This window comes from Scyliorhinus torazame, chromosome 3 (genome assembly GCF_047496885.1).
Source record: "Scyliorhinus torazame isolate Kashiwa2021f chromosome 3, sScyTor2.1, whole genome shotgun sequence".
Lineage (NCBI taxonomy): Eukaryota > Metazoa > Chordata > Chondrichthyes > Carcharhiniformes > Scyliorhinidae > Scyliorhinus > Scyliorhinus torazame.
The window spans coordinates 59,306,888-59,323,323 of record NC_092709.1 but is presented as its reverse complement, the minus strand read 5'-3'; the positions used below and the strand labels follow the sequence as shown (position 1 = coordinate 59,323,323).

General features: G+C 47.5%; 1 protein-coding gene across 3 annotated transcripts in view; it reads left to right on the top strand.

The window, feature by feature from the left end:
* afg2a (AFG2 AAA ATPase homolog A) overlaps positions 1-16,436 on the top strand; it is a 721,265-nt gene that overhangs the window by 165,374 nt on the left and 539,455 nt on the right. For all 3 annotated transcript variants that reach the window (XM_072495694.1, XM_072495695.1, XM_072495696.1), the window contains exon 11: positions 337-546. In XM_072495694.1, coding sequence (XP_072351795.1) covers positions 337-546 — 210 coding nt within the window. The remainder of the gene's footprint in view (positions 1-336; positions 547-16,436) is intronic.

Below are 16,436 nucleotides of genomic sequence, written 5' to 3'. Positions count from 1 at the left end.
GTAATGGTGGAGGTAATGGAGTGTGCATCAGAAAAGAGCAGGGAAAGTAAGTTGAATTAATATTCATTCCTGTCAATCTTGTACTGCTACTATGCGTTGCTTTAAAACTGTATTTTCTATTCCCCCTTTAGTGTGTGATTGTGTTAAATGTGAAATAAACTCTTCTGCTTACAGACAGTAGGTGGAGTGATATTATACATGATATCCCTTTTGTAATGGTTTTATAGTATTATAAAAATACACTATTTTGTTTACGTGTTATTTAACATCCAGCAAAATAAAAAGTTTGAATACCTAAGGTGATCCTGCATTGATCAGAGCCTTTTCATTGTTTAGGTGTCCTTGTCAGACATAGGAGGGATGGAAAACGTAAAGCTGAAACTCAAGCAGGCTGTCGAATGGCCACAAAAACACCCAGAATCCTTTATCAGAATGGGGATTCAGCCTCCAAAAGGAATTCTGCTTTATGGGCCCCCTGGCTGCTCCAAGACAATGATAGCAAAAGCTTTGGCCAATGAGAGCGGACTGAATTTCTTGGCCGTCAAGGTAACACTGTACAAATTACAACGTTTTAAATAGATTTTAAAAATTATTTCAGGGAATGTTGGTATTGCTGGATAGGTCAGCATATGTCGCAGATCCCTAATTGCCCTTGAGAAGGTGGAGGTGAGCTACCTTCTTGAACTGCTGCAGTCTGTGTGGTCTAGGTACATCCACGGTGCTGTTAGAGAGGGAGTCCCAAGATTTTGATACAGCGACACTGACGGAACGACTATATAGTTCCAGGTTGAAAGCATCATTTAAAACAAAAATAGCATTCACGTATTTAAAAAAGTACAGTTTAATTTTGCTATGAAGAGACATTTTTGTAAAGGATGGCCAGTAGTTATGGATGGAATAGTTGATTTTTAAAAAGACAACCAAGTACGTTTCACAGGACAGTAATGAGTAATCAGAAAACAATTGACGTTGAGCCTGACAAGAGATTACAACTATTTATAAAATGTAATTCTTGGATGACAGTCACTCCTCTACAAATGCTTTAGTATATATTTTTGGGGGGCCTAAGGAAGTGTTTCAGGTGCAGTGTACAGCTGTGGTTCACTTCAATACCAGGTGACTAAGAAAATGGGAGAAATGCTAAGAGGAGAGCTCAGTGGATAAAGTTAGCTGAGCTTGAGTTCTGCCGAACCATTCAACAAAGAGTCATCCAGACTTAAAACGTTAGCTCTGTTCTCTCTCCACAGATGCTGTCAGACCTGCTGAGATTGTCCAGCATTTTCTATTGTTACCGATTCCAGCATGCGCAGTAATTTGCTTTTAACACGACTCCAGATCTCATTTCAACCTTGGTCAAACATGGATGTGAGCTAAATGATATCATGATATCAAGGCAGCATTCAGCTGAGCATGAGATCAAGGGGTCCCAGCAAAATTAAGATCTGTGGAGGTTAACAGGGTGTCCCTTTAGTGACTGGCATCCATGGGACGATGGTAATGCATGTTGTGAGACATCATTGCGGCCTTAAGACTCTATTGCAGGTTTTCTTGGGATCAGCATCCTTGGCCCAACTATTTTGGTTACTTAATTGGGATATTCTCTATGTCACAAATTTAGAAATAGCTAATGAATCCTCAGTATTCAACTCCAATTACAACTCCTTGTGATGATGAAGTTGCACTGCTTAGCAGGACCTAGTTAACATCCAGGCTCAGGTTTACAAATGACAAGTAATGCTCGTACGACATCCAAGTGCCAGACAATGACCACTTCCAACAAGGAAAGCTCCAGTCTTCACCATTGTTATCTCTTTCCCTATCACTGAATCAAGAATCCCTACAGTGCAGAAGGAGGCCACTTGGCCCATCGGGTTTGCACCGACCTTCCACAAGAGCACCCCACCTAGGCTCATCCCCCACCCTATCCCAGTAAACCCACCTAACCTTTTGGTTTTTGCACTGAGTGCTGAATTTGGTGCATTTGAGTGCTATAGTGAGAGTTTGGTGACTGAGGGAGTATAAGGCTTCATTTTTATCTAAAGTCTAGTCTTTCTTTTATTTAGTTAATTAACTTAAAAGTTGCTGTTTGGTTTAGAAGAAGGTGAATTTTTCAATCCGCTTTAAACACAGCTTCTACTTGCAGGCACTTGCAGCTGGAGCTTGTTAATTAGTTAATTGGATTAGGCCAGTTTTCAGAGGTTACATTCACAGTATAAAAGTGATCCCCTAAAGTGCAGACTTTGTTTGCACTGAGTGCTGAATTTGGTGCATTTGAGTGATTTAGTAAGAGTCTGGTGACTGAGGGAGTGCTGAATTTGGTGCATTTGAGTGCTATAGTGAGAGTTTGGTGACTAAGGGAGTGCTGAATTTGGTGCATTTGAGTGCTATAGTGAGAGTTTGGTGACTGAGGGAGTTAGGTGAGGAGGGAGTAAGGTGCTCCTTTCATTTTGTTTCCTACATTTCCGCAAAGAGTGAGAAGAGAGCCAGGAGTTTACAGAGAGTGCAGCTGACTGGGAGCAGAGTCGGAGGACGGAGATCCAGTTGGTCCACAGGGCAGCTATATTCTGTAAGGTAAGAGGGGATGGAGGCTAGCCAGTTGCATGCTCCTCCTGTAGGATGTGGGTGGTGAGGGATATCACCGGTGTCCCCTCTGACTATACCTGCGGGAAGTGCACCCAACTCCAGATCCTCAAAGACCGTGTTAGGGAACTGGAGCTGAAGCTGGATGAACTTTGGATCATCCGGGAGGCAGAGGGGATGATAGAGAAGAGTTACAGGGAGGTAACCACACCCAAGGTACAGGACAAGAATAGCTGGGTTGCAGTCAGGGGGGAAAAAACAAACAGGCAGACAGTGCAGGGATCCCTCGTGGCCGTTCCCCTTCAAAACAAGTATACCGTTTTGGATACTGCTGGGGGGGATGACCTACCGGGGAAGGCCCTAGCGGCCAGGTCTCTGGCACTGAGTCTGGCTCTGGGGCTCAGAAGGGAAGGGGGGAGAATAGAAAAGCAATAGTTGTAGGAGATTCAATGGTTAGGGGAATAGATAGGAGATTCTGTGGTCGCGAGCGAGACTCCCGGAAGGTATGTTGCCTCCCGGGTGCCAGGGCCAGGGATGTCTCGGATCTTGTCTTCAGGATCCTTAAGTGGGAGGGTGAGCAGCCAGAAGTCGTGGTGCACATTGGTACCAACGACGTAGGTAGGAAAAGGGATGTGGAGGTAATAAATGAGTTTAGGGAGTTAGGCTGGAAGTTAAAAGCCAGGACAGACAGAGTTGTCATCTCTGGTTTGTTGCCAGTGCCACATGATAGCGAGGCTAGGAATAGGGAGAGAGTGCAGCTGAACACGTGGCTGCAGGAATGGTGTAGGAGGGAGGCCTTCAGGTATTTGGATAATTGGAGCGCATTCTGGGGAAGGTGGGACGTGTACAAGCAGGACGGGTTGCATCTGAACCAGAGGGGCACAATATCCTGGGAGGGAGGTTTTCTAGTACTCTTCGGGAGGGTTTAAACTAATTTGGCAGGGGAATGGGAACCGGATTTGTAGTCCAGCAACTAAGGTAGCCGATATTCAGGACGCCAAAGCGTGTAATGAGGCAGTGGGAAAGGGAACACTGACAAAGGAGAGTACTTGCAGACACGGAGATGGGTTGAAGTGTGTATACTTCAATACAAGAAGCATCAGGAATAAGGTACGGCATGGATCGGTACTTGGGACTACGATGTGGTGGCCATCACGGAAACTTGGATAGAAGAGGGGCAGAAATGGTTGTTGGAGGTCCCTGGTTATAGATGTTTCAATAAGATTAGGGATGGGTGGTAAAAGAGGTGGGGTGGGGGGGGGTGGCATTGTTAATTGGAGATAGTATAACAGCTGCAGAAAGGCAGTTCGAGGAGTATCAGCCTACTGAGGCAGTATGGGTTGAAGTCAGAAATAGGAAAGGAGCAGTCACCTTGTTAGTAGTTTTCTATAGGCCCCCCAATAGTAGCAGAGATGTGGAGGAACAGATTGGGAAACAGATTTTGGAAAGGTGCAGAAGTCACAGGGTAATAGTCATGGGTGACTTTAACTTCCCAAACATTGAGTGGAAACTCTTTAGATCAAATAGTTTGGATGAGGTGGTGTTTGTGCAGTGTGTCCAGGAAGCTTTTCTAACACAGTATGTAGATTGTCCGACCAGAGGAGGGGCAATTATTGGGGTACTAATATTGGATTTAGTACTTGGTAATGAACCAGGGCAAGTGATAGATTTGTTAGTGGGGGAGCATTTTGGAGATAGTGACCACAATTCTGTGACTTTCACTTTAGTAATGGAGAGGGATAGGTGCGTGCAACAGGGCAAGGTTTACAATTGGGGGGAAGGGTAAATACGATGTTGTCAGACAAGAATTGAAGTGCATAAGTTGGGAACATAGGCTGTCAGGGAAGGACACAAGTGAAATGTGGAACTTGTTCAAGGAACAGGTGCTACGTGTCCTTGATATGTATGTCCCTGTCAGGCAGGGAAGAGATGGTCGAGTGAGGGAACCATGGTTGACAAGAGAGGTTGAATGTCTTGTTAAGAGGAAAAAGGAGACTTATGTAAGGCTGAGGAAACAAGGTTCAGACAGGGCATTGGAGGGATACAAGATAGCCAGGAGGGAACTGAAGAAAGGGATTAGGAGAGCTAAGAGAGGGCATGAACAATCTTTGGCGGGTAGGGTCAAGGAAAACCCCAAGGCCTTTTACACATATGTGAGAAATATGAGAATGACTAGCGCGAGGGTAGGTCCGATCAAGGACAGTAGCGGGAGATTGTGTATGGAGTCTGAAGAGATAGGAGAGGTCTTGAACAAGTACTTTTCTTCTGTATTTACAAATGAGAGGGGCCATATTGTTGGAGAGGACAGTGTGAAACAGACTGGTAAGCTCGAGGAAATACTTGTTAGGAACAAGATGTGTTGGGTACTTTGAAAAACCTGAGGATAGACAAGTCCCCCGGGCCTGACGGGATATATCCAAGGATTCTATGGGAAGCAAGAGATGAAATTGCAGAGCCGTTGGCAATGATCTTTTCGTCCTCACTGTCAACAGGGGTGGTACCAGGGGATTGGAGAGTGTCGAATGTCGTGCCCCTGTTCAAAAAAGGGACTAGGGATAACCCTGGGAATTACAGGCCAGTTAGTCTTACTTCGGTGGTAGGCAAAGTCATGGAAAGGGTACTGAAGGATAGGATTTCTGAGCATCTGGAAAGACACTGCTTGATTAGGGATAGTCAGCACGGATTTGTGAGGGGTAGGTCTTGCCTTACAAATCTTATTGATTTCTTTGAGGAGGTGACCAAGCATGTGGATGAAGGTAAAGCAGTGGATGTAGTGTACATGGATTTTAGTAAGGCATTTGATAAGGTTCCCCATGGTAGACTTCTGCAGAAAGTAAGGAGGCATGGGATAGTGGGAAATTTGAGCAGTTGGATAACGAACTGGCTAACCGATAGAAGTCAGAGAGTGGTGGTAGATGGCAAATATTCAGCCTGGATCCCAGTTACCAGTGGCGTACCACAGGGATCAGTTCTGGGTCCTCTGCTGTTTGTGATTTTCATTAATGACTTGGATGAGGGAGTTGAAGGGTGGGTCAGTAAATTTGCAGATGATACGAAGATTGGTGGAGTTGTGGATAGTGAGGAGGGCTGTTGTCGGCTGCAAAGAGACATAGATAGGATGCAGAGCTGGGCTGAGAAGTGGCAGATGGAGTTTAACCCTGAAAAGTGTGAGGTTGTCCATTTTGGAAGGACAAATATGAATTCAGAATACAGGGTTAACGGTAGAGTTCTTGGCAATGTGGAGGAGCAGAGAGATCTTGGGGTCTATGTTCATACATCTTTGAAAGTTGCCACTCAAGTGGATAAAGCTGTAAAGAAGGCCTATGGTGTGCTAGCGTTCATTAACAGAGGGATTGAATTTAAGAGCCGTGAGGTGATGCTGCAGCTGTACAAAACTTTGGTAAGGCCACATTTGGATTATTGTGTACAGTTTTGGTCGCCTCATTTTAGGAAGGATGTGGAAGCTTTGGAAAAGGTGCAAAGAAGATTTACCAGGATGTTGCCTGGAATGGAGAGTAGGTCTTACGAGGAAAGGTTGAGGGTGCTAGGCCTTTTCTCATTAGAACGGAGAAGGATGAGGGGCGACTTGATAGAGGTTTATAAGATGATCAGGGGAATAGAGTAGACAGTCAGAGACTTTTTCTCCGGGTGGAACAAACCATTACAAGGGGAGATAAATGTAAGGTGAATGGCGGAAGATATAGGGGGGATGTCAGAGGTAGGTTCTTTACCCAGAGAGTAGTGGGGGCATGGAATGCACTGCCTGTGGAAGTAGTTGAGTCGGAAACATTAGGGACCTCCAAGCAGCTATTGGATAGGTACATGGATTACGGTAAAATGATATAGTGTAGATTTATTTGTTCTTAAGGGCAGCACGGTAGCATTGTGGATAGCACAATTGCTTCACAGCTCCAGGGTCCCAGGTTTGATTCCGACTTGGGTCACTGTCTGTGTGGAGTCTGCACATACTCCTCGTGTCTGCGTGGATTTCCTCCGGATGCTCCGGTTTCCTCCCACAGTCCAAAGATGTGCAGGTTAGGTGGATTGGCCATGATAAATTGCCCTTAGTGTCCAAAATTGCCCTTAGTGTTGGGTGGAGGTGTTGACTATGGGTAGGGTGCTCTTTCCAAGAGCCGGTGCAGACTCAATGGGCCGAATGGCCTCCTTCTGCACTGTAAATTCAATGATAATCTATGATTAATCTAGGACAAAGGTTCTGCACAACATCGTGGGCCGAAGGGCCTGTTCTGTGCTGGTATTTTTCTATTTTCTATTTTCTATTTTGGACACTGAGGGGAAATTTAGCACGGCCAATCCACTCAACGTGCACATCTTTGGACTGTGGGAGGAAACCAGAGCACCCGGAGGAAACCCACGCAGACACATGGAGAACGTGCAAACTCCACGCAGACAGTAACCCAAGACCGGAATTGAACCCGGATACCTGGCGCTACGAGACACCACTATGCCACCATGCTGCCTGCAAAATCATAAGCAAAGATACACAACTACAGGGGACTAATTTGATTTTTTATAAATTCAGTACACATTATGTAAATGTACACTTGGAGAAGTAATGTGCTTAGGTACACATGATCAGATATCACATGATCACATGTAACATGGTCAGATCGATGTCATCTGGTCAGAACATTCCATGCTTGGAACTCTGGGGATTGGGAGCCACTATTGATTAGCCATATCAATACTGCAGCAATGAATGTCAAGTGGCTCAGATCCTCATTCTTCATAACTTCTCTAGTGGAAGGGTGCAACTGTAGTAACATTCCAGAAACATGTGTCATCCAGAAGAGACGCACAACAAAAAGATTGATTAACTAAAGGAGACCATTACATGAAACAGAAAGATTGAGCTATATTTAAGGTCAAGCTTTTAAGACTCGAGTGGATTGCTGAAAGAACAAAGGAATAAGAGTAGACTATTTTGCTCCTCTCGACCAGTGGTGGATAACCTGCGGCCCGGGGGTCACATGTGGCCTATTATGGTTCTGAGTGTGGCCCACAAGACATCTTGTTGACTGTTGCCCAAGTGCAGAATTGCCACGTTCCACTGGTTTCCATCCAAGTAGCTTTTTCCCCCACTGGTCTTACTGTAGTGATATTCACGGAAAGCAAGGACACATGAAGTGAGGTATGTCCTGATTGCACACGGCATTGACTGTGAGAGCCGTGCACTCCCTCTCCATCCAATTAAGCAAAATATTTGTTTTGTTTTTACCACTTTAAGTTGATGACAGTTCTAATAATATATGAATGATTAAGCATTTTCTATAACAATCAACATGTATTAAATGCATTCAATATTATTGAAGAGTCAAAGTTAGTGAACATGTCCAATTTTAATTTTGCAGCCCACTGAGGTGAAGAATCATAGAATCATAGAATTTACAGTGCAGAAGGAGGCCATTCAGCCCATCGAGTCTGCACTGGCCCTTACAAAGAGCACCCGACTGAAGCCCACGTATCTACCCTATCCCCGTAACCCAGTAACCCCCACTTAACATTTTTTGGCCACTAAGGGCAATTTAGCATGGCCAATCCACCTAACCCGCACATCTTTGTACTGTGGGAGGAAACCGGAGCACTCGGATAAAACCCACGCAGACATGGGGAGAACATGCAGACCGTCCGCACGGACAGTGACCCAGCCGGGAATCGAACCTGGGACCCTGGAGCTGTGAAGCAACTGTGCTAACCACTATGCAGCCATGCTGCCCTAGAAGGGCCACTCATGCAATTGACTCACTAGCCTTGGTTGCCCATTACTAACCTAGACTATTCAACCATTCAGTGAGACCATGGCTGATCTGCGAGTCAACTTTGGTATAAAAATGTGAATGTTGGGTGGCAGGCAGGAAATGGGACTTGATGGGTTTTGCTTGACTTTGAGAAAGGTTGGAATTGGCATACTTACTCTTGTTTTCCATGTATATTTAGATGATTTTGGACCTGACAATAGGAATAAAATACTTAATTTTCAAATAAAAACAGAAAATGCAGTGAATACTCAGCAGGTCTGTCAGCATCTGTGGAGAGAGAAACAGAGTTGACGAGTCAGGTCGATGATAACCCTTTATCAGAATTGAAAAAGGCTAGAAACTACGGGCGAGATTCTCCACTCCCGCGCCGGTTGGGAGAATCGCCTGGGCCACCAAAATTTCACGGGACGCCGGTCCAACGCCCTCCCGCGATTCTCCCAAGCGGCGGGAACGGCCCGGTCGAGTTCCGCGGACCGCAGGCCGGAGAATCGCCGGAGTCACCCAAAATAGCGATTCTCCGGCACCCCCGCTATTCTCAGGCCAGGATGGGCCGAGCAGCCAAGCCAAAACGGCGGGTTCCCCCCGGTGCCGTCCACACCTGGTCGCTGCCGTCGTGAACGGTGCGTGAACGCTGGGGGGGGCGGCCTGCGGGGGGGGGGGCGAGGGGGGATCCTGCACCGTGGGGTACCTCAAATGTGGGGTGGTCCGCAATCGGTGCCCACCGATCGTCGGGCCGTCCTCTCTGAAGGAGGACCTCCTTCCTTCCGCGGCCCCGCAAGATCCGTCCGCCATCTTCTTACGGGGTGGACTTAGAGAGGACGGCAACCACGCATGCGTGGATGACGTCAGTAATGCGGCGCCGGCCGCGTCATCTATACGGCGCTGCCTTTACGCGGGCGACAAGGCCTGGCGCGTGTAGATGACGCGGCCCCGATCCTAGCCCATTGTCAGGGCCTGGATCGGTCGGGATCGGGGCCGTTTCGCGCCATAGTGAACTTCAACGGCGTTCACGACAGCGCGGCCACTTCGGCGCAGGAGTGGAGAATCCCGCCCATAAACTCTGAATAACTTTAAATGCTGTTTGGTGTCCAAAATTAACCTCAATGCTTAGGAGTGAAAATACATTTGTAATTAACTACTTTAAGCATTAGGAGAAAAAAATACATGGGGCGAAATTCTCCGACCCCCCCGCCGGGTCGGAGAATCGCTGGGGGCTGGCGTGAATCCCGCCCCCGCCGGTTGCCGAAGTCTCCGGCGCCGGAGATTCGGCGGGGGCAGGAATCGCGCCGCGCCGGTTGGCGGGCCCCCCCGCTCGATTCTCCGGCCCGGATGGGCCAAAGTCCCGCCGCTAAAATGCCTGTCCCGCCGGCGTAGATTATACCACCTACCTTACCGGTGGGACAAGGCGGCGTGGGCGGGCACCGGGGTCCTGGGGGGTTGCGGGGCGATCTGGCCCCGGGGGGTGCCCCCACGGTGGCCTGGCCCGCAATCGGGGCCCACCGATCCGCGGGCGGGCCTGTGCCGTGGGGGCACTCTTTCCCTCCACTGCGCATGTGCGGGAATGCTGTCAGCGGCCGCTGACGCTCCCGCGCATGCGCCGCCCGGAGATGTCATTTCCGCGCCAGCTGGCGGGGCACCAAAGGCCTTTTCTGCCAGCTGGCGGGGCGGAAATTCCTCCGCCGCCGGCCTAGCCCCTCAATGTTGGGGCTCGGCCCCCAAAGATGAGGAGCATTCCACGATGCCCGTCTGATTTGCGCCGTTTTGGGCGCCAGTCGGCGGACATCGCGCCGTTTCCGGAGAATTTCGCCCATGGTTACTTCATACAACAGATCATTAAAGATTTTTTGTGACCTTTAATGGCTGCTGCATACAACTTGCTTGACAAACTGATTCAGATGCTTGTGAACAATTTCATTATATCCTTGCCTTGGTAAACTAGATGGTAAATTGTTGGATTGGGCATTTAAGGTACCTGGCACTGCAGTAGTTCGCAACTGGAAGCTTTAATTTTGACTCCCAAGTCTTGAATTCCTACTTGGAAGGTTCTTTCAGGATGAAATTTCACAAACTCTCTGTTTAGTTATGAATAGGAAAGAATGGGGTAGGGACAAGAATGGAGGGAGATGTCTTTGGCTTGGGCTTGCAAGAAGTAAAACGTATGAGTAAAACAGAATAATACAATTTTGGATTTTTATATGGGGATATATTAGCAATGAAACTACTGCCAAACTTTAAGTAACTGTATGTTGCAATAATGCATTTGTTTGAATACTGAAGCACTCAATGTTATGCTAGTATTTGAAACCTCTCAAGCTGATTTTGCTAAGATGCACAAATAGTTTATAACAATCAAATATTGTTTATAAACATATGACTTCTCTTATTTTTATTCTATCACCACATATACATATTTGTGTAATTGAAGCAATAGATATGGGTGGTAAATTTGAAGTATTTGAATTCAGAAGTTTGCCTCAATGGACTGATTCCTCTGACATTGTAGCATTGATCTAATGATGGTTACTGTACTTATTCGCCACACAGTGCCTTAGCATGCTGCAACCCTTATCCAATCTGCACAGCTGCACTTGTTTAGCTTAATTCTGTGGAGAATTATTTTTGTCCAATATTTTGAATAGTTGTCTTCATGCTCTTATCCACATCCTAAGAGGATTGATCTTGTTTTCTTTCTATGAATGCACAAATATTTTTTAAGATTAAATTTCCCTCTCCTGATGTCCTGCAAGTGGGGGAAAAAAATGAATTGACAACACGGTGTATCTGAGAACGCCTCCAGAAATACTTAAAATAAAAGTACATTTAAAAGGTTAAGAGAAGTTAAACGGAGAGCTACTTGTACCCCCAGCTTATCTTGCATTCTCCCCTCATACAGGAGTATCTTCTCTGTACAGGGATGTGTAAGAGGAATACAGTTACAGGACATCAGCAGTGACACATTGGTTACATTGCTAAAATCCTGAACGAATCGCCATAAGTAACACTGTTTTCAGGCTCCAAGAAGATATCCAAATTGTATGCGAATTCAGTTGAAACCCAGTTTTCGGTATCTGAACTTGGCTCAGTTATGACATTCTCATTCGAGTCAAAAGGTCAATGGTTCAAGTCGCACTATGGATTTTCATACATAATCTAGCCTGACACTCAACAATGCTGTGGGTGTTCTATATGAACAGAGCTGAAATCTTGAGAATGAGATGTTGAACCTAGGGCCCTATCTGCCTGCTCAAATGGATTCCAAAGAAGCCATGACATTATTTTAAAAAAGGAGCGAGTTTGCCAAGTGTCCTTCCTAACTTTCCTCCAGGATTAGACACCACCACAATAATTATCTAGTCAATCATTTGATTTACTATTCGGAGGAACTTGCTGCCATGTCCCTATATATAACCAAAGTGACTGAACTTCAGAAATGTAATTAATTAGTAGTAAAGCCATTTTGCTATTTCAGAGGCAGTGACAGCAATTTTGTTAATTTGTTAATTTCTAAATTTTACCTCTTTGTCTAAGTCCTTGAGCAATTTGTTTAGGGCCTTAGGCACAAATAAATCTTATGTCCTCAAAGATGGCTTCCCAAACTGCTCTCATCTTTGTGCCATTAGCTTGCTTTCTGAGTCTGGTACGATTGGTTAGGTTCAAGTAAAATTATTTTTAATTTGAAAGTATTTTTATTCAATTTTTATATTTTAAATTTACATCACAACAAAATAGAATAACAATCATCCCCCACAACCTCCCCTCCATCCCATATCACTGCAGTAACCCAAACCAACCCCCCCCCCCCACCCACCCACCCCCACCCCAGCATCTGACTGCAACCAAGTGTAATATAAACAAACCCCATATTTTATGGAACCCCTCACTCGCCCCCTTCAAAACGAACTTTACCTTCTCTAAATACAGGAACTCCATCAAGTCCCCCAGCCACACTGAGGCACAGGGCAAAGAAGCTGACCTCCATCCCAACAGGGCCCACCTATCAGCAATCAGCGAGGCAAAGGCTAGAACATTTGCCCCGATTCCCTTTTACAGCTCCGGCAAGCCCAATATCCTGAATATAGCCCGTAGGGGACTGGACTCCAAATCCACACGATTGTTGACATGACCCCCCCCCCCCCCCCCAAACTCCAAGCCTATCACTGACCGCACCCCCTTCAACAACGACGAGGGCCACCGGAAAAGCTGGGAAGACCTTCTTTGCAAAATCCCACACCTGCATATCCCCCCCCCCCCCCCCCACACGGAATCCCAAACTTTTCCGCCAAGCTTGTAAACCGCCCTTCTAAAAATAAGCCTTTCATTTCTATTACCCCCGTTCCTCCCAACCCCAAAACCTAGCATCTAACCTCGCCGGCTCAAACACATGATACCCTCAGATCAACATCAGCTTCTATCCCGCACCTAGCCTAAAGTGCTGCCGAAATTGCCTCCAGGTCTTCAACATGGCCACCTCGACCGGATTCCCTGAATATTTCCCTGGGGAAAACTGGAGTGGCACCATTGGCAGTGCCTGCAACACGACTTCCTACAAAAGCCTGCTTCCACCCTCACCCACATAGCCTCCGGCTCCTACTCCTCACCCTCTCAGCGTTCGGCACCCAATAATAATACAACAGGTTTGGAAGGACAAGACCCCTTGACTGCCGCCCTTTCTGGAGCACCGTCTTCCTTATCCCTTCTACTTTAGCTGCCCAGACAAATGACAAAATCAACTGTTCCACCCTCATAAAAAACACTTTCGGAAAAAAGACCGGTAGGCACTGAAATAAAAATAAAGACCGTGGCAAGATATTCACCTTTATTACCTGCACCCTGCCTGCCAATGACAGGGGGAAGCTGTCCCATCTCAACAGATCTGCCTTGACCATACCCCCAGGCTCGTGAAATTCAAGTTACGAAGCCGGGCCCAGTCACGAGCCACCTGCACCCCCAAGTAATCGCCCCCTGAAATGGAGAAGACACCAAAAAGCACTCTATCTTTTCCAGATTCAGCTTATAACCTGAAAAAGCCCCGAAACGCCTGAACAACCCCATTATATCCCCCACGGTGGGACCCAGATTGGAGATATACAAGGTACAAGTAAAAATAACGTGGTCGGATTCTTAAAAGAGTTATGCAGTTGCAAGATATAATTTGCATACGGAAATGTGCATTTACATAGTGCCATTAATATTGTAATATATCCCAAAATGCTTGTCTCGCCCTCTGCCTTGTGACACCCTTGGCAACTGTCCTCTAAGGGGGCCTGGACCTGGAAGTGTCCAGCTGACTTTCAGACGTGACAGGTGGTGACGTGTCACTATGTTCTGCCCACTTCCCAGCTGATGATCCAGTGTCACGAGGGGGGTCTCAGAAGAGCTGGAATGTTCCACCCCTGCGGGAAGCCCTGGGATGGGCCCCATCCCTTCCTCCTCCCATGGGGTGTTTGCTGGCCTCCGGAATATTCCATGGGATCGAGGGCCAGCCGGAGTGAGCTCCGGAGGCCTCACAATCATCTGGCCCTGCCAGTCTAGTAGGTCCGCTCTCATCTGAACCATTGTGTTAATGCCCTCAAGACATGGTACTCTGTGACTGGAACATGTCCCTCAGTGAGTGAGCCATGTCCTTCATTGCCTCGGTCATGTCACTCTGTGACAGCGTCATGTACCTCTGTAACTGGTTATGTTCAGTCAGTGCCCTGCCAATGCTCTCTATGACCTCAGCCATGATCCTTTGAGTGCGCCAAACTCTGGAGTGCTGCAGCAATATCCACCTGCGCCTGGGACATGTCTGCCTGTGTCTGAGCCCTCCTGTCCTGCACTTCAGCCATGGACAGCACAGTGTGACTCAGACCTTGGACATCCTGACACGTGGCTCCGGCTTCTGGAGCCAGGCTTTCCACTGCGGACGCGTTGGCCTGGGTGCTGAGCATTGTCAGCAACAGCTCTTGCACCTGAAGGCAATTGGACTCCTCCAGTTGTACTTGCACCCCCTCCTCTAAACCCTAGATCTGAATCTGAATCTGCACTAGTGATGGGATCATCTTTTCCAGAGGCTTGACATCTGTCTTGGTAAGAAGTCTTACAACACCAGGTTAAAGTCCAACAGGTTTATTACAAATCACTAGCTTTTGGAGCACAGCTTCTTCATCATGTGAGTCTGTCTTAGTGGCAGCTGTCCCTGGAATCGACCAGCCGAACGACCGGCCGCTCCCTCGGGAGTCCTTGCCTCTACCTGATGTGCTGCAGCATGTATATGATGCTCTCCAGAGGGTGACCAGGAGGCTGACCTGCTAACATTTCCCACCGAGGTGATAGTTTCTGCTCTGGTGAATGTGCTGGTGAAATGAAAAATGAAATGAAATGAAAATCGCTTATTGTCACTACTAGGCTTCAATTGAAGTTACTGTGAAAAGTCCCTAGTTGCGACATTCCGGCGCCTGTTCGGGGAGGCTGGTACGGGAATTGAACCGTGCTGCTGGCCTGCCTTGGTCTGCTTTCAAAGCCAGCGATTTAGCCCTGAGCAAAACCAGCCCCTAAGCAGTGCCGAGAAGTCGGTGTCTTCTGGGAGGTCTGCTCTGGGGTGTTCTGAGGTTCTGGAGTGGGGGGCTGCGACTCCAGATGGCCTGGCCACATCTGATGGGGATCCTGGAAGACAAAGGACATGACGCCAGCTGTGACTGTAGCCGACGAACCACTACTTAAGATCGAACATCTGGATAAAGTTGCATTGGACTCACTTCTTTTGCGCATTTTGAAATCCATGTCAGCCACCGCTCGCTCCTCGGCCTCCCCCATGAGTTCCATGGCCCTTTATTCAAAGGGACTGTGGACTCGTATGCCGGCCATGCCACCATCTCTCTTCTGGTTCTCCCTTCAATTATGGCCTGCTTTCTCCTTGGGGACACAGAAATAACATAGTGAGACACCAGCATGCCTGTTTTATGGGGGAGGGATTTCTAGCTGGTGGCATATGTGGGCAAGGTGCCTGGCCAAAGACGACAGGGCATGTGTTGGGGGTTCCTGGAGTGTCGGTTCTGAGGGGCAGGCTGGTAGATAGTGTTACTGGCATATAAGTGCTTGAGTTCAGATGTCAAGGGTCAAGGCTGGGAATGATGTTGCACAGGTTGTTACTCACCTGAGCAGCTCGAAGGAGGTCATTCATCATCTTCCTGCATTGCATGCCGGTCCTCGTGGTGAGGCTACCAGCACTCGCTGCATCTGCCACCTCACCCCAGGTTTTATTCATAACAGCTGGGTGACACGGTAGCACATTGGTTAGAACTGTTGCTTCACAGCTCTAGAATCCCAGGTTCGATTCCCGGCTTGGGTCACTGTCTGTGCGGAGTTTGCACGTTATCCCCGTGTCTGCGTGGGTTTCGTCCGGGTGCTCCGGTTTCCTCCCACAGTCCAAAGATGTGCAGGTTAGGTGGATTGGCCTTACTAAATTGCCCTTAGTGTCCGAAATGGTGAGATGGGGTTACGGGGATAGGGTGGCCTCCTTTTGCACTGTAAATTCTATGATTCTATGCTGTCTCCGCCCCACCCTCGGGAAGAGGGTGACCCGCCTCTCTTCAATACCGTCCAACATCCTGTGGATGTCCGCATCAAGGAGGCGTGGTGTAGGTCTTTTGACAACCATCTTGGTTGGAATGAGAGTCTGGGGTGAGTGAACCGCTTCAAAGCTGCTCCAGCTTGTCGGCCTCTCAATGGGATCCTTGACCCTAGTGAATCACAGTGGGACTCGGGCGGGATGCACGTAGGCCGCATGCTCGCCCATTTGCATTGATGGAATTGCGCCTCCCTGGTGCTCTTTGCGGCAATGTGAAAATGTACCGATTCCCCTCTGGCGGGAGGGAGCACTTAGACTCTGGAACTGAAAATTGTGCCCAGCGACTTTGATAGCCTCAGGTTATTGCAAAACAATTTATGAAAATGAAGTACAGTTACTGCTTCTTTTGTTGCTGTATTTTTGAAGCACAGTTACTGTTACTTTAAAGACAGCAGTTTGGACACAGTAAAGTTCCACCACTTTGTAGGCAGCAGTTTGTTCCACAACAAGAGATGAATGTCCAGCAA